The sequence below is a fragment of the Anser brachyrhynchus genome (assembly GCF_964034855.1).
Source record: "Anser brachyrhynchus genome assembly, chromosome: 17".
Lineage (NCBI taxonomy): Eukaryota > Metazoa > Chordata > Aves > Anseriformes > Anatidae > Anser > Anser brachyrhynchus.
Window position 1 is genome coordinate 3,506,383 of NC_137710.1, and position 21,501 is coordinate 3,527,883.

Here is a 21,501-nt window from a genome sequence, read left to right on the forward strand (position 1 = left end):
GCGGAGAAGGACGCGCGCCGCTGCGAGGGGATTGGCCAGCGCGGCTACGCGCCGGACGGCTTCGCGCAATTCGATTGGGGGAGGGCGGGGGGGAGGGCGTGCACGAAGCTCGATTGGCTCTGGGAGGGTGCCAATCAACCCGGCGGTGCCCTCGCCTGCGGGGGCTGCGCGTGCGCAGAGGCGAGCGGGTGCGTGAGGGGACGCGCGCGCATGCGCAGTGAGGCAGGGGGCGGCGGCCATCCCGGGGCGCTGAGGTGAGGGCGGTGGGGCCGGGACGGGACCGGGGGGCCGGGACGGGGCCGGGCTGCAGCGGGCCCGGCGGTGCCCTGAGGCCGAGGGGGGGCCGGGCGCGGTGACTGCGGGTCCCCGCAGCCGTGAAGCCGCGGTGCGGCCCCGCTGAGGCCCCGGTTCCCGAGCGGAGCCTCCTCAGGGGTCCTGCTGCCGCTGGCGCCGTTCTCGCGGGCCCATAGCGAGCCGCTGCTGCCGGGCAGCGCCCCCGGTAACCGGGCTGCTGGGCAGGGGCTCGCTCAGAGCGAGGTAGGGGCTCCGCGAAGTTCGTCTGCGGGGTTTTTTTGCGGTTAAAATAATAAAAGAGTTGCCTTCTAGTGCCGCCAAGTGGAGGTGTTTAATTGCAAATAAAAGCTTTCCTGAACTTACGTTGGCTTCATCGGTGATGTTTAGCTTGTATGGGTATTTACTGCTCGGTGCTGCTGCTGCTTCGTGTGCTGAAGTATTTTCTGCTGAAGCAAATGAAATGTTTCAAGCATGAAATCATTTACTAACTGCTTACCTAACGCCTTGTTGAAGAATGACACTTGAGAACAGTAGAACCTGACGTTCCTCATCCTCCATGAGGGGATGAAGCGTAGTGCCAGCTCCTGGGGCTTCGTTAACAACCTGACCGGGAGGAGATCACCGTGTGAAGCAGTGTGTGAAACCCTGGTGGTCTCCTTACCTCTTGGTTCTTTCTCCTCCCTCAAAGCTCTCTGATGGGCTGCATGGGAAGTTATGAGAGTAGAAAACGAAGCTTGTTAACAGGGTCAACACGGAAGGATGCTCACCACATCAGACCACTCACCAAGTTCCATGTACGCTCTATAGCCTGACCCCAACGCTTAGAAAACAGCACCTTAATGGGGCAAGTTCAAAATACAAGTCCAGATTATCTAATCCGTGTAGGTAGGGATTACTCAGTATCCTGTACTAGCCTAGCATAAAATAAAATCTCAGAATTCAAAATCATAGATTAATCTAGAACTGCAAATGAACGTCCACAAGTTCTGCCCTGTACCACCAGGCAATTGTCTTGACTGACCAGTCATGCATCATTCTGAGAGGTAAAAATCCCCCTTCCCGTTCTAACTTTAACTGCTCAAGATGTGTTCTCCCAAATCTGACTGTAATATCCACGTCCTTGGGATGGAAATGTTCTACTATTTTTTTTTTTAATAGTTATTGTTTTGTTTTCCTTTCACCTCCTCTTTGCAATCTTCCGTGACTTAAAGCCAATGAACATGGGAAGTCAGGACATGAGGTCAGTTACAGTAAGTAAATTTGCTGCTTCTTCCAGCACGTTTCTTTCAGTAGTTTTGAGAACTGTTTAAGGCAACCTCAGAGGATTCCTGCGCCCGCAGCAGTCCCCCCCGATGCAGTTCAAGCACGTTTTGACAGGTGGATTGTAGGTACTCTTGCCAGCAGGAGAGAACCGGGGTGCACGTGGAGTGTCAGCAAAGGCTTTCCTGTTGGCCTGCAATACAAATTTGGTATTCTCCAAGTGGGGTAGGAATACTGATTTAATTTATTTACTGTTTTCCAGATCCATTCAACAACACAAAAATAATCTCGACTATTTTAGGAAACCTAATTGCAATCAGAACTAAAATCCCATGTGGAATGGTAAATGTTTCAAGGCAAGTATCTATGAACCAGTTCAAAAAGCCTTGAAAATAAATCTGTAAGTAAATAAAAATACCACACAGGATGTGCAGCTAAACTAGAACATCTTAAAAGAAGGATTCTTATCCTAAACCCTATTCCCTACGTCTGTTTCAGGTTTCTTTCCAGAGAAACTGTATCTTCATTTCTGTATGAATGTTCCAAGTTTATTGCATTTTACGTTCTTACTGAGAGAAGCACGTACGGCATCTTGGAGGCCATGGATTTTGAGGAAGCAGCAGTTTTCCCTGCTCAGAATGCCCTTGTTTCAGGCAGCAGGAAAGAAGAACTCTCTCAATCTCCTTGGACTAACTGAGGCAGAACTAGAAGAACAGTTTGTAAGAGGTGATGGCCCAGGAGGTCAAGCCACTAACAAGACAAGCAACTGTGTTGTTTTGAAGCATATTCCATCTGGGATTGTAGTGAAGGTAACGACATTTTATTTCATTAAGTCACAAGTCGCATCATGTCCTCCAAGTCTCCTTTTATAGTGGAGCATAATCACAGCGCAAGTGTCACAGAGGAAGAGTTTATTTATATGTATTGTAAAGAACCTCAGCACAAAGCAGTTTTGGTTAATGGTAGGTAAATAAATGTGGGGTCACAGCCCATCTTCCTAGCCTTGGCACGCGGTACTATTTTGTAGTTTCAATAAATTGTATCTCCTTACCCTATCGGTGACAGCCTTTGCGTTTCTGTCTCCCACGAGAGTCAGTTAAGAATGTACTCATTAACTCATCATAATCTGCAAATTCTTTTTAAGCATTACTCTTAGGTACCTATTGTGGGTTAATACTTTTCAATTAATCTGTACTTCCTTATCATGAGAAGGAGGAGACACAGTTCAGTTAAACTCAGAAGCAGACTTCCAAGGTAATGTGGAAGCAATCTTGTTTGCCAACAGAATTACAGATTAATGTAAAGGCTGGTCTGACAAGTTCCAGTAGCAAGTCACTATTAGGCAGCCTCACCAAAATACATCATCTGGATACAAAAGTTCTAGCAGGAAAACAGAAGAATACACAGGTCAAAGTTGTAATAAAAGTGTCCTACTGTGTTTCTTCAGTGTCATCAAACAAGATCAGTGGAGCAGAACCGAAAGATAGCCAGAAAAATCCTCCAGGAAAAAGTTGACCTCTTCTACAAAGGTGAAGATAGCGATGTTTTTAAAGAGAAGAAAGCATCAGAGAAGAAGAAGCAAGAGAAAAAAAGAAGAGCAAAGGAAAACCTAGAGAGGAAAAAGCAGTTTAAAGAGATGCTACAATTGGATAGCAAATAAACATGGAGAACCGACTGGCTCTAGTAGGGTAAGGGAGAAGTTTGTCATGCCTAAGCACAGTTTTCCTACTAACTATAATGTAGGGTTTCATAAGGACAGCTGAAATCTTGAGTAGTGACCTGCTATTACAGTAAGACTGAAGTGTTAAAAGCAGTATGTGTTCTTACATCTGTCTGCCATCATCTCATTGCTCATATTTAGTAATCTGTTTTTCTGCCAAGTTCAAAAGATGATAAAAAAGCAAGCGGATCCTTCTGCCTAGTATGATAACTTAGGCTGTTTCGTAGGAGTTCCAGTAAATAAGGAGAACAGACCTTAAAGGTCTTTCCATCCTTACTCAGACAATGCCTCCACTGATAGAAATCCTTCAGAAACAGTGGCCAGGTTTAGATGAGAAATGAAAAGTTGCTTTGTGCTGTTGGTTCTGATGATGGAAACAGATGCACTGATACAAAGAGCCACCAGTCACGGGCAGTCTCCTTCAGATCTGTTAGCTTAACTGCCTGCACAGATGCTCCATCCCTCTCAATTCTGAAAGAATTTTAAACAGTAGCTTTACAACTCTTACCTAGAGTGGTGATGAGCATTGCTGGGGAGCCAGGGAAGGCGTTCCTGCAAGCGAGGGCTCATCAGACATTTTCTTCCGCTTCAGAGGCAGAATTAGGTCATTAGAAGTATAGAACAACCTGCATTGGGAGCTGCCTGCCGAGGCAACAGAGTCCAGTTCATCCAAGCTGTGAAGCAATTAACTTTTCTTCTTAATACTACATTCTCTTCAGGGATCCATAGCTCCATATATGTTAGATATCCCAGATATCCTGTCTTCCTTAGGATTTAGATTTGGTTGTACTGCAGTGAACAACAGTTCTGTTTATGCTATGCTGCAGCTAAGCTTGGGTATTTCTGTAACTTCACTCATTTTGATAGTTTCCCATTTTATGCACCTGCTTTTCCTTTGTTACTGTTACTTTGGAGCCCCCAGTGAGGTATACTTTCCTATTTTAATACCGTTAAAACGCTAATTGCTTAACCAGAGCTTCTCTTTAATTTTCAGGCAGAACCCTCACAGGCTGCCACTGCGTTCTGACTTTCAACAATGAAGGGAGAGAGCTTCAAGAACCAAAGTTGTTATATCTATTTTGAAAGCAAGGTACGCTACTAGCAGCTGTACCACCCGCTTAGAGACATCGACTGCATCAAGGGAAACTCCCCAGCAATCCGCAGGCCCGTTCCCTTGTCGTCCTGAATTTGAGCCTCCTGCATGAAGGTTAAGTCTTTGCTTCTCGTACACTGAGTATGGATCTGATTAAAGTGACTGTAGATACTTTTAATACAAATTGTTAATGAAAATAAGCTTTATTACATCAAGTAATAAATACATACAAAGATGCAAATAACAGTTTTAGTAATTTATCCAGAATTTTCTTTTTTTTTTTGTCAAACAAACTGAAATCTCCTGCCTTAATGTAGAAATTAGCCTTTCAGGACCTTGTTATTATTTAATAGGTTTCCCTATTTTCCATATAACTCATGCACTTTAAATGGACTTCAAAGCACTAACAGTCATGCAAATGTTTATGCAAAACGAACAAAAAAGGAAAAGTAAGAGGAGGGGAAGGTTATTTCTAAGCAGGGTCTATGCTGTATGACAAATTGTGACATAGCAGACTACTAGGTACAGCATGCTATTCTGCATTTATTAAAAAAAATCCTCAGAGCTTATGTCAAACTTTGAAAGATTGACCATTTGGGGTTAAGTGAATATAGTGAAAATTAAAATAAACAGAATGGGACTGTGACTGGATAAAAAGAGAACTGAAATATAGCCTGGGAGAGAGAGCATTCCTCTGCATGCAGTTCAGTTTTCATGTTTTAGAAACATTTTAGGGAGTTTTAATGTCTTTACAAAATGCAAACCCTCAGTAAGTTGAAAAATCCTTGTTTTATCATTCTTAACTATACATTTTTGTAAGGGCAAAAAAAGAAAGATAAAACATTCAAAATAAAGGAATTTGTCTGAACGTTTCAAGAGTCAGAAGGAATAGGTATTACTTTTTCTTCATTGAGAGATGGAAAATCTTGCAACTGCATTGGTGGGCTAGGATCTTGCGTTTCGCTCAGTCTCAGCCAAGCATTCCCGAACTAATCCTCTGGCATGAATAATGCCTGCAAAAGAATGGGACATATTTTACGTGATCTCATTAAGGTGACACTCGCAATGACAGTCCACAGAAAGGTTTATGTATTTCTGTCTTGAGTTGCTAAGGCTACCACAGCTTGCCACAGAAAAGGGAGAGATCCCTCACTTACCTAACATCAGCCACTGCTAAAGAAGTTTGCTTTCCCAAACTGGCATTATAAATTGAAAATAGCCCAAACCAGCCACTGTAGGTCTGCAGTGAGAGCTATATCTTAACGTGCAGTGCAGGCCCATTTACAATCAGGGACTTAATTAAAAAATAAATAAATAAATCTTACCAACCTGACAGTTATTTTGCTACAATGGGGTGAAAAAAAATCCAAAGTTATTTAGGGAATCATTTTAGCAAGGTCTAAAAGTCTTAATTAATACCTTGGAATAATTTTCCAAGTGGATGCATCAAAATCCAAGCCTTCAAAAAGTTGCTTAAACACAAGTTGCATCTTTTATAAGATAAAATATAAGAGGATTTTTTTATGCTGTGTGTGGAAAGTCACCTCCTAACTGGCTCAGCTCCCAGTGTAAATCATCGCTGCCTTACATGCTGCTGTATCTACTCTAATCTGATAGACATAATGTGGAATTTTCCACTAAGAGTCCTGTTGCCTTGAGTTTCAGCAACCTGGACCTTGAGTTTTAATCCTGGATCTGAATCTAGATTCGTGTTCACAGAGCTGCCCAAAGAATAGAGCTCGAGTTAGATTTTACAATAGGAAACAGACAGATTTCTCTCCAACAAGGTTATGTTTTAATGTCAGGAAAAGACAGGTGATTTCTCTGCTCATTCGTGCTCCTTAACAAGAGTGGACAAATGACAATAAGGCAATAGATGAAGTTTAATCTCTGTTTAGAGGTAATAGATTCTGTCTCTAGAAGGCTGCTGGCCCAGAACAGCCTCCACATCCAAGGAGTGATTTGGGACTTGACGTGTGCCAGGCTTTGCAGAGGGTTAAGTTGACACAGACAAGTAAAGCTGCATCCTGCAGCTGTGGGAGGCAGAAATGCACACTCAGACCAGTATACTGGGCCTGGATCTGGTGGCAGGACGCCCGGTTTATGCAGCAGAACTACCCTGAATTATGTAGAACGCCGGGAATTTGGCCAATTTTAGAGGTCAGCAGCCTTTGTGCTTAGAAGCAGGTGGAGCTGGGGACAGGGACTTTATTCAGCAATAACCTCCACATGGCCATGGAGGCTGCAGTCACATGGTTACTCTCGATCACTTCTACTCTCACACTTGCCCATGCTCCTTCAGCTATATGGCTCCCAAAATGCAAAGAGAGGTATGTTTGTGACCAAAAGATGGCAGCAGAAAGTACTTATTTTGGATTTTTTGCAGCATTTGCAAGTCAGTCGCAGTGGCAGCACTGAATCTTAAACCTACATTAGCTAAGTAAATACTCGCTGCAAGAAGGAGCAAAACAACTTTGTCTCACCTAACCGAACCGTTCCGTTCAAAGAACGTCTGCATCTCTCCCGGTCCCTGTCAGGTCGTCCCTGTCAGCCTATTGCCATTCATGATCTATTAATACTGACTCAGGCAATGCAATAAAGAGAGACTCCAGCAACATTGATTTTAGCTGGGCCAGATTCCACTTACCACTCATCAGCAGACTTTATTGCATCCTTTCCCAGAACAGCTACTAGTCATTTTATTGCATGTCACGGCAGATATATTACTCTCCCATAATGGTTGAGCCTTAAATAAAACTTCGTAGTCCTGAGCGAACGTAAGGGGGCTTTGCGAGGTGGTGAAGTTAGTCTGTTACAATAACATTCCCGTTCAGGTTCGAATGCTTGAGCCAAACTCAGCACAAGGACCAAGGAGAGGGAGGAAAAGGTAACTACACATACTGGCAAAGGACAGAGCTGCCAGCGCAACCATTGTCGGTGGCACTCAGGGTCACTCCAGGAGCTCGAGCAGTGGAATGTCCCACTGCTCCTTCAGAAATATCCCTTGCACGTCCCCTGCAGGGGACAATGTCAAGCTGATGTCAGCAGTGGGGAATGTGGGGGTTTCTTTTACACTGCGAGGAAAGGGCATTTCTGTGACCCCTTTTAGCTGACTAAGCAAAGCTAAAGAGACCTCATCAGCCAGGCCTAAAAGCTTCTGCGTCCCTTACGAACAGACTGCTAATGACGTCCACTTGAAGCAGGTAATGGAGCCTAAGCAGCCCGACGCTCCACGGAGAGCAGGAACACGTCTGTTTGACATCTCGGTCTGAACAGCTTTCGCTGATAAAACCACCTTGTTTTGCCTGTCTCTCTCTCTAGCAGCCTGAGTGATTTACCACCGCGTAATATTTCTCTAATCAAAATGCACTTCAGTAAAGGTTCTTGGGTCAAGTAGGTGGGTGATGTTTATGAGAGGAAGTAAACGATGCTTGGCTGTGTATTTCTCAGGTTAGGGAGGAAAGGCAGTAGAAGGGGCGAGCAAGTGACTAGGAACCTGGCAGAACACCGCCAACTGACAACATAAGGGTTCTAAAATAACTTTGAACTATTAACTGAAAACCCCCTTGTGCACATGAAACACATTTGGCCACTAGTTTATCTATCAAATCCAGCAAGAATAGAGTATACCAAAGTTTCAATTACTGGTTAATACACCTCGTTTACCAACAAGCTCCAGACAGCTGTCCACTTTCAAGGAGAAGCACTGTTACAAAGCTGTATATAAGCAGTCAGCACACAAAGGGCATGGGACATTTAAAAAAAATCAAACATTACCTCGTTTTAGCCTCTCCATCGCGCTTTTACTCCCAGCGTACGTGGGTCTGATCTCTTTCCCTAATTCTTCTATGATAGCTAGAAGTTCTGCATATTTGCTTTGCGGTACTTGACTGCTGCTGGTACCCTGTAGTTGAAAGTAGATTGATCTCAATTAAACACTGTTAAAAACAAAACAACAAGAACAAACAGCAAATGGAAATTCACAGAGGACCAGAAATAGCCCTGGAAGCCACTTTTCTTCTTTTTAAGTAAAATTTCGCATTTGTTATGTAAACATTATTTTCTTTTTGCCCTTCCTGCTACAGTTGGACACAATGCTCCGTGCCCTTCCAAAATCAGAATTAACTGGGAGGATGCAACTACAAGATTGGAACCTTACGTGAGACAGAAGTTAAAACAGTTCTACAAAACCAGCAAACAGAACTACTTCTTTAACCCTCTCTCTGCTTTTATCAATGTTCAGATGTATATTTTGTGGAGGAGTTAGCTAGGTAGGGAGAGTGAGGCGTAGATAAAACAAAACTGCCCATATGATAAGGGGAATCCTGTAAAGTGGTTAACAAATTTCACAGAAAGAAACCAGCTGGATTCCTGAAGCTGCCCATAGGAATGTCTGTAACACGCACTTCATGAGACTGTAAATCTTACGTTATCAGTTTGCCCAAGGAAAACAGTTAAAGGTGTAGGAATATCACTTTTCTAACGAATAATTTTAAAAAATGCCACAGCCCTTCCTAGCAGAACATAACTCAAGACATGGTTCACTGTGACTCAGAAGGGACTAACAGTTAATTAGTAACTAATCTCACTCAGCACTCTGCTTAGTCTAATTTGATCCCAAGACATGTGCGATGAATCAGTCTGCCATTTGGGTTTGATTTCAAACCTTGGTGGGAGGGAGGAACACCTCAGATTACAGGCCACGATCCACGCAAACCATGCAACCGTAGGGTCGGTGACCTGGTTAAAGCAAAACAAGCAGAGCTGTACCTGCATCCCTTGTGTGTACCCTAGGGATGGGGGGCCGTAGTCGTTTATAAGCTGTCTGTATTGCGCAGACGTTGCCATACTTGTGGAGGGAGAGTGAACACTCCCAGCTGCAGAGAAAAAAAGAAAAAAATCTGTTATTATGTAAAGATGGATTAGCCGGTTACGTTGGGACACACCTTAGGTAGCTTTTCTCTTTTCTAAAGCTGTAACCTCTCACCTTTGTCCAAGCCGACTAACGCCATTCCAGAGCCACACTATTCGCTAGGAAGAGAACAGTTAAATGAACGCTTCCCTAATGTTTGCTGTACATTTGAAAATAGCACAGCCTGCAACATTATCAGCCCAAATTGTTTGCCTAAAAGTGAAACGGTGTAACATGACAGGTTGTTCTGCCGAGACAAACCAAATATTAAGGAGCCCTATTTTTGCATATATACATTCCACAGAGATGACTCTAACGTGCTGTGCTATTTTTACTTTTTCAGTGCAAGTTATCTGAAAGCAATTTTGCAACTCAAAGTGTCATCACATGGTCAACGCAAGTTACCCTCGGTACTATTTTCAGCTGATGCCAAAACTATTCATAGAGAACAGTCGGTTGAGGTATATCGGATCTGCTGCTCATTTTGTGACATCGGAGGTGAAGAGCACTAGCGTTATTCCTCTTTGTGTGATACCAAACATTTTTAGCAAGTCAAACAGCGCCGCATAAACCTAAGGAAAAATAACATCTCTTTGGGTTATGGTTACTTTTTCTAGTGTTATATAAAAAAAATATGTATATACATACAGGGTTTTGACTCAGCTAAGAGTTAAAGAAGCAGACTCAGATGTGATCATTGGCGAGCTGCTCCAGAAATGAGGAATCAAAACACCTCTCCACCCCACAACGGGAAGAATTTGGGGTTGAGAAGCAACCCTTAGACTTTTCTTGAAGGCCTTAATTATGCTGCCCGTTTTACAACCGCTTTAGAGGACCTGCTGGTTACGGACTGCGCACGCAGGACTAAGGCGATGTTCGACCTAGCTGCTGCTCTTTTCCACTCTTGCAGCTAAGTGCCCCTGCATCCACTGATGCTGCTGTCTTCGCCTGCAGGCACAGACACAGCCTGCCTGCTGTCGGAAAAAATCTGCCCTCTTACAAACTTCCTTGCTGAAAATTCCCAACTGCCTTCCCCACGGGGAACAGATCTTATTCACCAGCCTTCATTTGAATCTAAATTAAACTGATGCCAAAAGTCACTGGGGCTCAGAACTATGTAAATCACTAGCTTTGTTTAAAAGTTGCAAGTGATTTCAATCCCTGTTTCCCCTCACTACAAAAAGAAACAGAAAGCCAGTAGTTTGTGAAAAGCGCTGCTGAACAGGCTCTCCTCCTCAGTTGGGAAGTCTCTTTCCACTTCAGAATTAATCACAGGATATCATTGTGGTGGCGTCTTTGTTACGAGAAGAGAGCGTGTTCTTAATTTTAACTAGACGTGAAATCCTAACGAAGGTAAACTGGGCTGGTCACTAGGTCAACTTAAAAAAAAAAAGAAGGTTTCTCTGTCTTTAACTAAGCTGGTAAATTTTCTGGCATTACAATGTGTGTTTCTGTTACTACAGTTTCACGTGGAGCTAATTGTCACATTTTGCTGAAGAATAGTAAAAAAAAAAAAAAAAAACAACCTAAACTAAACACACCCATGGAGTATGGCTCCTGCACTGTGAAGAAACAGCACGGATGCCAGCTCTGCTCTCAATCAGTTCTTCACATTATCAGCTCGAAATGCATGCACAATTGCAAGATTTCTGTACTTACAACTCAGCCAACATTTCACGTCCAGATGACTGAATTTCAACACTTATCAAACGCGGCACAACAGCAAACCGCATCTTTCCTCCAAAGATTTCAAAATGCTCCAAAAACCTTAACGAACCCTTTGTGCTATAAGGTAGGAAGGTTTAATTACCTCGATTAAGTAAAGAAAGACTTAAGCGATTTTTCCTCACGTACAATAAAACAAAAGACCCATCCTGTAAGGACTTGTTCCTAAGCTGTTACCGCAGGCAGTCACCCATCATGCACACAAGCCCTGGGAGCTCCAAACTGGTTCTGAACCAAGGCCAGGACTCAGATGACCAAGCTCAGGCATCCCGCTTTACCCACTCAGCAGAACAAAAACCAAGACCGTTTTCCACCACCACCATCTCAGTTAATGACAATATAGATGGTAATTATTTCAGGTCATGCTGAGTGAAACGACGACACGTGCTTCGTCTCTACGAAATAACACCACAGGGCTCGTCTAGGTAAGAGAGAAAGCCCTACTGGAAACACGACGCGGCAAGACAAAGCAGTGAATCCGGGGCCAACCCAAGCTTGGCAGACGCAAGGCACTGCAGTGGACAGGAGCTGGCCTCGGCACGGGAGCGCGAGGCCGGCAGTGACTCAGTCGGCACGGAGCTACGAAAACAAACGAGGCGAACTTGCAACAGGCAGCGATGAGTAAGGACCCGCCGCTGGAGTCTGAGCATCGCTGCCCATGGGAATTAGCAGGCAGCTCGGCAGCGGGTGCCGCTTGGCAGCCAGGGGTGCTGTATTGTCTCCCGTACCCAGGCGTATGCAGAGCTGTGCTGCAGACACTAGAGGCCATCGCTGAGTACGGCGTGCCCTGCCAAATGACAGATCGTGGTAACCATGGTGAGTTTACCCGTTTCTTTGCAGTCTGCATCAAAAATGTAATAAGACATAATGCCATGCGCCGACCACTTTATCAGCAGCAGCAGGCCCTGAGAACAAAGAAAAGGATCTGACTTGGCCGTGGCACCGGGCTCCGCACACCCATGCCAGAAGTTGCGCCACTCAAACTCTGCTGGAGGGAAAGGAAAATGAAAAATCCCCGATTTCACCTCAATTTAGGATGATGCAATCGTGAAACTGAAATTAATTGTGGGGGTATTATTATCTCGCAGGGTAATGGACCTTAGGCTTTTTGACCTATCGCTCCGTATGTTAATCTCGAGGAGAAGCCCTGGGTCTTAGATGACTATTAGTCAATTAACCCGAAATACATCTGCCATCTGCATGTCTGAACATCCTGTACGTCCCAGATTTAAAAATATATATATATATCACCAGCTACTGCTATTACTGTTAGGAAGCAAAATTAGGCCAGCGAGTCTCGCAGTCAAGACCCAGTCAAAAATCAGTTTGATGATTAGGTATTCACTAGAGAGGAAAAAAGGAGGGGGGATCTAAACTGAGGCTTGCTATCTCATGTTAAAATAACAATGGAGACAAGACAGTTACGAATTGACAGAATCGAAAAGGGAGTGTGCTTGGCACTGAATTCGAGTGACACCGTGTATCACCTCCCAAATTGTCTTAGCGCTTGCTGCTGTTTAAAACCTAAATTAATATACACACTTTCCTCCCTCCGCTTTCCTAATTAAATGTATACAAAACCTTTTATATAGCCATTTATTCTTGTGCCAACAATGTCTTTTATTTCTGTATTCACACAGAAGACTGACAGAAGTGGTTTTTTCCCCACAAAAATACAGTGATTTTCTTGTTAATCAATATTACCCTTTACCAATGGGTGGGGGAGGTTTACAGTACAGCAAAAAGAAATTAGATTTTTTTGGCAAGATCTCTTCCTTCCAGCGGTCTCTCGGAGCCCCACTGAACACCCTGGAAGACAAAGGATCAAGAACCAACCTTTGTTTCCCTGAACTCCCACTGACCAGGAATCTCCCCACTAATTTCTGATACGTTTGTAGGGATCCACTCAGTTCCTCCGCTACTGCTTCCGAGCCTGAGCAGCAATTTGCTAGTCTTGAGTTTTAATTCTTAATTGCTGTTGCTTGCTGGAGAAGTAACTGGAAAGGCAGCTTACTGTGCACCCCACAAGGAAGTGGTGGGAACAGGAACGCTGGGGTACTCACCTGATCTGCTCCCAGCAGATGCCATGGCATCCACACAGCTCCAACAGCACCCTGTTTAACTTGCACAAACAGCAAGGAAAAATCAGGAATAGTCCCTCAACTCAATGAGTTACTCCCATAAAACTGACTTAGGCAAGTAGAGCCAACCCCACTGGATATGTGTTTCTCTACCGCCTGCACTTTGTAAGGTCCTATAAAGCTGCAAGTGTAAGCTGCTGCCATTTTACCGACTCTTTGTACTCAGGAACACGACAGTATCTAAGAAGAGATCCCTGCAGTATGAGACAGCCAGGAGTTTACCTGCGAGGACGTAACTTCTGCCCTAAAATGGCCAAATTTGCAGCGGAACACACGAGGAGCGTTCACGTGAGCTGCTCCTAACGTACGCCGCGGGGCAAGTACCTTCCAGCCTGGGGAGAGACGTAACCCCATCGCAGCTGTTTCTGCGACGAGTCTTTGCACACAGCCTGAAACACGGTTGCAGTGTTCTGCCTGGCTACGAGAACATTTGACTCCCTAGCCCTCCGCACACTTTGGCTGAAGTTCAGCGAGAGCTCCCTGCCATCCGTGGGACACCACATGCGTGTCTGCACAAGCAGATCTACTGCACAGCCAAGCAACACGCCAAGCTGTACAGGAGCTGCCAACCCAGAGCAAAAAATGCTGACAACCCCCATTTCCCCCAGCCCTCCAATAATTTTTTTTTTTTTAATTTAAAATAATGGAACCCGTTCTCATTCGCACAAAACATTCCTTATAGGACTGGCTGTGAAAGTTATATTTTCACCCACTACTTCCCCCCTCAGACAGCCCATGTGGTAGAAACAGACCTTTCTTTGAATAAAACTATTTCATTAAAAAAAATCCAGAACACACATATAAATATGTTCTCAAGAACTAGGACATTCTTTATCGTAACAGCCAGAGGCCTTGCTCTTTTGATCTGTCACACTCTGGGCCTTTCCTCTGGTACTCTCGTTCCATTTAATCTTTCCATGTGGATAACGGCCATGTTTTATGTCTGCTCTTTCTTCCTCCTCCCTTTTTTTTTTTAATCAGAAAAACAAAAGACAGTCCCTCAGACTCCCCACCATTCTTCTTTTCTAGCTTAAGACAAGCAATTTTTGTATTACCGAGTTATCTGGCACAATGGGAATGGTTCAAAAGATCGAAGAATTTAGGATGTGTACACCACATGTAGCTGGAGCGAGGGGGTAGGATTTAGGTCTACATTTCAGTCAGGTCCCCCAGGCCAAGTGTTTGCAGCATGGATATGGCTCAAAGCTGCCTTTGGTTTGGGCCCTATGTTCCCATTAAAGGATGCAGTGCCAGCGTTGCACAACTGGAGCGCAGCTTCTGGTTTACTTTTATGCAAAAGGAATGAAGTTTGCATGAACCAAAACCACCCTGCAACTCAACCAACAAGTGGTGGGTGGGGACGATGAGGAGATTTGCTGGTTGAGAAAACCATACCGTTCATTGCTTTGAACCTAAACGCTCTGGTAGACAAAGCCAAAAATGCCAGTTTTCTAAATGTCCCAACAAGTCCACTCAAAAATTGCTAATTCTGAAACATGCTTACTGTGTTTCTTTTCAGACTGCTCTTAACCTCGCATGGATTTCAAGCGACCAGAGAACCAGCAAATTTCAGTTTGAATGTTGAGGGTTTGGGGACGGAATATCAGCTACGTGTCCTAAAAACTATCCCCTCTTCTAAGATGTGAACACTTTGCTCCCTGCATTGCTTATGACAGCATTCCTTCCAGCACTCCCACTCTAAAAACCGGCTTCTCAATCTGGACAACAATATGAAACCTAAGCTGTCTGTAAAGGGCAACAAGCAAGGCATTTGCTCATGCAAGTGTGCACTGCGGTCTTCATAAGGAGTGACCTAGTAGCGTGCCCGGTTTCACCTCGCAGGACTGAATGAAATTGGTCTCTCCAGTTGCAAGCAACAGCCCTGGTTAGCGAAGTTCTTTCTGGTTCACCTCTCAGCGAGAATTTGTGCTGTCCACCACGAGGCTCCCGGTCGCTGTGAGGTGCAGCAGCTGCTCTGACAGCCCCGTTCGTCCCCAGCTGCGGCAGTGCCTGCTGCGCAGGTCACCACTCAGTGACGGGGAACCAAGGCACAGCTCCTTCCTTCCCTTGTCACAGTCTGACAGAATTTGTTTCTCCAGATCCTACACACGCAGGTTTTTAAGCTTTATTACAGGAATAGGGTTTTGTCTCGAAGCCTGCCATTTTTGCAAGAATTAGAATAAAACCAAAGAAACACCCCAAGCTCTTTCTGCTGGCTTCTGCATCTTAAAACTACCGTTCTCAAACCAGTTCATACTCTGTACAAAATGCTGGTTAATATCCACAACAGAGCCAGAAAATGCCTAGAAACAGGAAAATCACAGAACTATAGAATCACAGAATGGTCTGCGTCAGAAGGGACCTTCTGGTTCCGAACTCTGTCACGGGCACAACTCCTGCCCCTGGACCGGGCTGCCCCTGACCCCATTCAGCCTGGCCTTGAGCACCCCCAGGGACGGGGCACCCACAGCTCCTCTGCCTCGCCGCTCTCTGAGTGAAAAATTTCTCCCCAATACTTCCTCTAAACCTGCCCTGTTTAGTTTAAAACCATTCCCCCTGGTCCTGTCACCACACCCCCGATTACAGGTCCCCCCTAGGCCCTGCCAGCCGCGGGCCCTTCTCCTCCCCAGGCCGCACGCCCCCAGCTCCCGGCTGGCCCCGCAGCGGAGCCGCCCCGGCCTCCCAGCACCCCGCGGCCTCCTCTGGCCCCGCTCCAGCAGCTCCGCGTCCTTCTGGCGCTGGGGCCCCTCCAGGTGGGGCCTCACGGGGGCGAGCAGAGGGGGACGATCCCTTCCCTCGCCCCGCTGCCACACCGCTTTCGATGCAGCCCAGGGGACCGTTGGGTGCTGGGCTGCCAGCACGCAGTGCCAGCTCGTGTCCTCTCGAGCCTGGGCAGCCCTGGGTGGCAGCCCTTCCCTCTGAGGTGTCGATGGCACCACAGAGCTCAGGGTCACCCACAGACTCGCTGAGGGTGCCCACAATCCCACCGTGCATGTCACCGACAAAGACATTAAATAGCACCGGTCCCAACACCGCCCTGTGAGGGACGCCACCTGTCACTGGTCTCCACCTGGACATGGAGCCGTTGACCACAGCTCTGTGAGAGCGGCCATCTGGGCAGTGACTGTGATCATCCAGCTGAAATATAAACTAAAAACCAGCAGTCTACAAACTACACAGCTGGTGTAAAGCTCTCTGCTCCCACCGAAGCCGGTGGAGAAGCCCCACTTCACCTCAGCGCAGCGGCTGGCCCTCTCACAGAGGAGCTGAGTTAAACAATATAAAACACAAGATGAGGAGGAAGCTGTGCCTTGCAGGATTCAGTACAATACGCAAGAGAATAAAAACAAACCGAAATGCTGCTAGAAAGGGTAACAGAGGTTCCCCTGGGGCACGGCAGGGCCAGGTGAGGCTGGAAGGAAAAGCCGCAGCAGCACAGGTCCCGCTTACCTGCCGTGCAGGGCAGGTGCTTGTGCGGGAGGTTAAATGGGGCTCCCCGAGCACAGGCGGTTTGGAACTGACAGCGCTACACGCAGGGGCCTGATTCCCAGAGCACAGGCTCCCCAGGAGGGAGGTGGATAATTTGGGCAAAACGCTACAAGCCTGGCTGCAGGCACCCCTGAAGGGTGTCACCACTGACCAGGGCAAGGCGAGGAGGAACGGGCACCGAACCCTGCTGTGACACCACGACCTCCTTCCCGCAGCCTGCTGTGGGGCAGAGCAGTCCGCACCCGGATGCTCCCAGCATCCTGGCTCACTTGCGGAGCAGCTGCGCTTTCCTCACCCGCAGCCATCCCCGACCTGCCCACGGCCCCACGGAGGCTTCCTCCCAAACTGCCCCCGTCCCGAGGCAGCCCCTCTCCCCCAGGACTTCAGCCCAGGTTTCCCAGTCCCCAGCACGCTCCCGTGCCAGAACGGAGCACAGTCACCCACCGAGCACAACTGCTTCACCTCACCGGGCCACTCACTGAGCGCAGTTTAAGCACGATTTCGCAGAGCAGCCGCTCTCGGGCTAAACTTGAAAGGAGTTAGCTCTGCAGAGAGGACGCGGCTCCAGGAGCTGAGCCGACGCTGCCTGCCCAAACGCTCCTGCACCAGAAGCCCTGCACTGCAGGGAAGCAGCGTTACCTCCCAGAGGAAAATCCCTGCGAGATCCACAGCTGGCCAGAGCCCTCCGTCGGCTGAGACCAAAATACTCAGCATGCACACGGAGAGGCTTCTGCAGGGCTGGTTTCAGGCCAAAAGGGACAGATTTCCTGTTTTCCTCTCCTCTGCAGGACGGGGGAGGGGGGTTCCTTCACCCCAGGTTTGGAAGCGACCCTCGGATTTCTGCTCCTGGCTGGGGGCATTCAGTGCAAGCACAATAGCGAAGCAATCTCCTCCAACTCAGAATCAAGCTCCAGAAAGGAGGGGGCCATCTGCAGTCATATCACTCCGAACGCGATATGTGCAACTGCAAGGACTGCTTTGTCTAACTCCCTTGGCCTTAGGCCACGGTGCTGGCAATACCACTAGCTAGAGGAAGAGCTGGTGCGTGAGGATAATGGCAGAAGACAGGGAGGGAAGAGAGAGCCCATTTTGGATTCCGAGGAGGACGTTCTTTCATTGAAAAGATTCTGGGGGTGTTGAGGATGATCCGAACTGAGGAAAGAGGACAACTTAGACAAGAATAGTTCTAACATGACAGCGAACTGCCGCTAACTTGCCATTACGGAGGGGAAAAAAAAAAAAAAAAAGGAAGGGGGGGGGTAGGAAAGATAAAACTGCATGAAAGAATCTAAAACCCCGATCGCAGCAGGAGCGTTAGAAAGCACACGGGCACGGCAGCAGGAGGACCGGAGGCAGAAACTTCACTGCTCAGCTCGCGCTGTGAGCGGCATGTTCGCAGCCCTCGCCGGCGGAGCGGCCGGCCCCGGGTCCCCCCGCGGCACGACCTAACCCGCACCCCTCACCCACCATCGCAAAATACCACCTTTGTTCCCCCTGCAATTTTACGGCTGTTCCGGAGCGCCAGGCACAGGTTCTCGTGGGAGCCGGCAGGAGAACGGTTTCCCTTGCTGGGCTTTGTTTTGTTTCTTTCTTTCTTTCTTTTTTTTTTTTTTCCCCTCCGGTGACACTTCTGCTTTTTGTCAAAAATCCTGAGCACATCCCCTGCTTCCTGACCCCTTCGCGGGGCAGCACGCGGCCCCACGGCAATCCCCACGCCGCCGCCCGGCTCGCCGAGCCCTTCAGCGCTCGCAGCCCCACCGAGCTCAGCTCCGAGCAGGATCAGAGCTTCTCCCGCACGCAGGCGGCTGAGGCGCGGGGACCTCGGCTCATGCACCAGCTGGTGACAATTCCTCGCCGTAAAATAAGACGGCCGCTCTCCCGGTAGCTAGGGCAGAGGTGCATCTCGTTAATCCCTTTCGTTCATCCACATCCCAGGATTACGACCACGCACCGGGGCAGATCTCCCTCCCTCCTAAACCAAGCAGCCAAACTTTCCCTTCTCAGAAATAAAAGAAATTTAAAAAAATCAGCTTTTCTGCCTGCGGACGGACTGGTGGCATCCCCGCAGGCTGGCGCAGGAGGGAAAGGGAGACGGGAATATTAATTTTAAGTCAGCACCAACTTCTCCATTTTGGTTCTGTTTAATACGAGCGAGATCCCCTCCAAATATCCCAGAGCCAAGCGATCGCCGCTGCGGCTTTGTTCGGGCTGCAGCGGGGCGGCCGCGCACCCCGGGGCGCAGACCCCAGCGGGCACCAGCACCCGCCTGCCCTCACCTCTGGAAGGCAGGGGGGGAAAAAAAAAAAAAAAGTTAATCCCATCAAGGAAACTTTTTAGAGAGGAAAGTTGGAAAGGCTCCTGTATGGATGCAAGGGGGTGGAGGGGGATAAGGAGTGTTTTTGTAGGAAATAAAGAGGAATTCCTGTGGCCCCCCCCCACACACACACTTCCAAAAATATTTGGGGGTGAGCGGGGAGGGCTCGCCCGCCCGGGCCGCCCCGCCGAGCCCCGGTCGCTGAGGGGCAGCGGGGACCGAGACCCCCCCGGCGGCGGAGGGCGCGGGGCCGGGGTCCCGGGCGGCCCCTCAGCTCCTGAGGAGCGCGGCCCGGCGGCGGCGGCGGGCGTGAGGCGAGGCGAGGCGCGGGGCGAGCGGCACTTGCGGCGTCCCGCCAGCAGCGGTCCTCGCTGAGGCGCCGCCGGAATATTCCTGATCCAGATCAATCAGCCGCCCCGGGGAGCCGGGCATGGAGGAAAGCCGGCGGCCGGAGGAGCCCCCCCCCTCCCTCCCTCCCGGCGGCGGCGGAGGCGGCTCGGGGGCCGGCCCGGCGGCTCCCGGCGCCCCCGCGGAGGGGCGGCGCGGGGCGGCGCGGGGCGGGCGAGCGCCCGGTAATGGCGGCGCGGAGCCGGGCGCGGAGAGCTCGCTGCCCCGCCATAGCGGGACCGGCCAGAAAAACTCGAGGCCGGGGCTCGCCTCGGGCTGCCGGGGCGGCACGGCGGGGCCCCCGCCGCACGCCTCCCAAACTTGCCACCCAGTTGCCGCCGCGGACTTACCCGGGGTGAGGGGAGTCCCGGGGATGTGGGCGTTCAAGTTGGGCTTGTAGGACATTCCCAGAGACATGGCCAGCGGGGCGAGCAGGAGGAGGAGGAGGAGAGGCGTCCCGAAATTCACCGAAGCGTCTCCGCGTCTCCCAGACACTTTGGGTTGTTTACAGCGGTAGCAGGCACCGGCAAATATGGCCGTCAGTTATATTGACACCCACAATGCAATATATCATCCATACATCATGAGGAGACGCCGATCCCAAAACTTTGGGGGAGACGAGGCAGCCGCCCGCCGCCCGCCGCCGCCGCCCCGCGCACCGAGGCGCGGCGGGGGCGCGGAGGGGGCGCGGCGGCGGGGGGGTGCCGCCGCCATCCCCTCCCAGACAATGGAGCTCCCCTCAGGGACGCCGCCGCCGGAGGAGCCGGGCGGGGAGGGAGGGAAGGAGGGGAGAGGAGGGGAGAGGAGGGCTGGCGGCGGCGGGGGGGGCCCGGGGGGAGGGCGTTTTAATGAACTTCGCAAAGTTCGGCCGCAAACTTCGCCTCCGCGGCGGCCCTGCCCGCGCCGTGCGCCGGGGGGGGGCCGCGGCCGCCAGCCCCCGGCTGAGGTGAAGGGCTGCCGCCTCCCTCAGGGCCCGCTCGCACCGAGCCCAGCGTCCCCCCCCCCCACCTCTCCCCCCACCAATTCCGATGGAAAATACCTGTTGATAATTTTAGAATATTATTCTTTTTTTCCCGTCAGATGCCGCCAAGGAAAAATCTGCCTTTCCTTTATTTTTCTTTTTCTTTCAGACCACTATTTTCTACCCGCCTGAAGGTTGAAGGCCGACGTAGATTAATTAAAAAATAAATATTTTTGTTCCCAATTGACTCGTTTTCTGCTCGCGAGCAGCTGTAAGCTTGCCCACCGAAGATATATATTTATTTTTCTAAACTTGCAGGAGAAATTATGAAGCTTTTTAGCCTGCGTCTGCCACTCCACAACTCGTCTCCCATCCTCTGTCATCGTTAAATTACTCGGTTTTTACCAATATACAACCACTCAGGACCTGGACAGCCCCTCCAAGGGTACGCTGTTCGACCTGAGACCCCCAAGGTGAGACCCCCAACGTGAGACCCCCAAGGTGAGACCCCCAAGGTGAGACCCACATCTGCCTTACCAGAAGCCACTCCGGGACCGGTGAGGGCGCCTGCGGTTTTATTGCCCAGGCTAACGTCTGCCCAATGCTATCTGCTGCTTTTAGTGCCAGAGATGGCAAAGGCAGGGAGCCCAGTCCCGCTCCTTGGAAGTCAGGGGCAAATTCCTTTGAAGTGACGCTGGTTCGGGCCTGTAGCATCTCTGGTCGAGGACTGCTCCGCCAAGGGAGGCAGAGAGCATCTCCCTCGCACAGACACAGGAAAAATCGCGGGGCAGCTGGGTGATTTCCTCAGCAGGGAGGAGAATCAAGCAAGCCAGATGCTGAGCTCCCCGGCTCATGCCCTAACGACTGCACACTGCGTGAAAGAAACATCTGAAGATTAGGACTGGTACCAGATAAAATACATTAATGTGTTACAGTTTTGTATTTTACCTCAAATCCTCACTCTTACAAGTGATCTGTGCTCTCTTCTCTTAGAGAGGGGACCTGAGAGCCCCAAGCGCAGAATTATGTGCAAGTGACAGTATTTTCACAGCAGAGCACAAGGCTTTGAGAGTGTAATTCTCATCAGAGTCCTGAAAGATAGCGCAGGTAAACCCCCACACCCTGCGCTGTGTCATTTAGAAGTCTGCATCCCCCAAACTCCGCATTCAGATTTGTAAATCACTGCCTGCCTGCTGGTTCCTGGA

At 49.0% G+C, this 21,501-nt stretch overlaps 2 protein-coding genes across 11 annotated transcripts; one reads left to right on the forward strand and one right to left on the reverse strand.

Annotated features, from left to right (window-relative positions):
- Positions 1-133: 133 nt before the first annotated feature.
- MTRFR (mitochondrial translation release factor in rescue) lies at positions 134-4,611 on the forward strand. Of its 5 annotated transcripts, none has more exons than XM_080558886.1 (5): positions 182-254; positions 1,817-1,910; positions 2,053-2,363; positions 3,002-3,242; positions 4,269-4,611. In XM_080558886.1, the coding sequence occupies exons 2-4, from the start codon at positions 1,901-1,903 to the stop codon at positions 3,212-3,214; spliced, it is 534 nt and encodes a 177-aa protein (XP_080415012.1). In that variant the 5' UTR covers positions 182-254; positions 1,817-1,900; the 3' UTR covers positions 3,215-3,242; positions 4,269-4,611. The 5 variants fall into 5 exon arrangements, with proteins under 5 accessions (XP_080415016.1, XP_080415012.1, XP_080415014.1 ...); XM_080558888.1 differs by having other exon boundaries at positions 188-254; positions 1,817-1,954; XM_080558887.1 differs by lacking the exon at positions 182-254 and adding an exon at positions 272-537.
- CDK2AP1 (cyclin dependent kinase 2 associated protein 1) lies at positions 4,540-21,064 on the reverse strand. 6 transcript variants are annotated; one of them, XM_080558891.1, is made up of 5 exons: positions 20,834-21,063; positions 19,686-19,829; positions 9,138-9,244; positions 8,145-8,271; positions 4,540-5,380 (listed from the first exon to the last, which is right to left on the reverse strand). In XM_080558891.1, the coding sequence occupies exons 2-5, from the start codon at positions 19,750-19,752 to the stop codon at positions 5,313-5,315; spliced, it is 369 nt and encodes a 122-aa protein (XP_080415017.1). In that variant the 5' UTR covers positions 19,753-19,829; positions 20,834-21,063; the 3' UTR covers positions 4,540-5,312. The 6 variants fall into 6 exon arrangements, with proteins under 6 accessions (XP_080415017.1, XP_080415019.1, XP_080415020.1 ...); XM_080558893.1 differs by lacking the exon at positions 19,686-19,829 and having other exon boundaries at positions 20,834-21,064; XM_080558894.1 differs by lacking the exons at positions 19,686-19,829; positions 20,834-21,063 and adding an exon at positions 18,118-19,070.
- Positions 21,065-21,501: the final 437 nt, after the last annotated feature.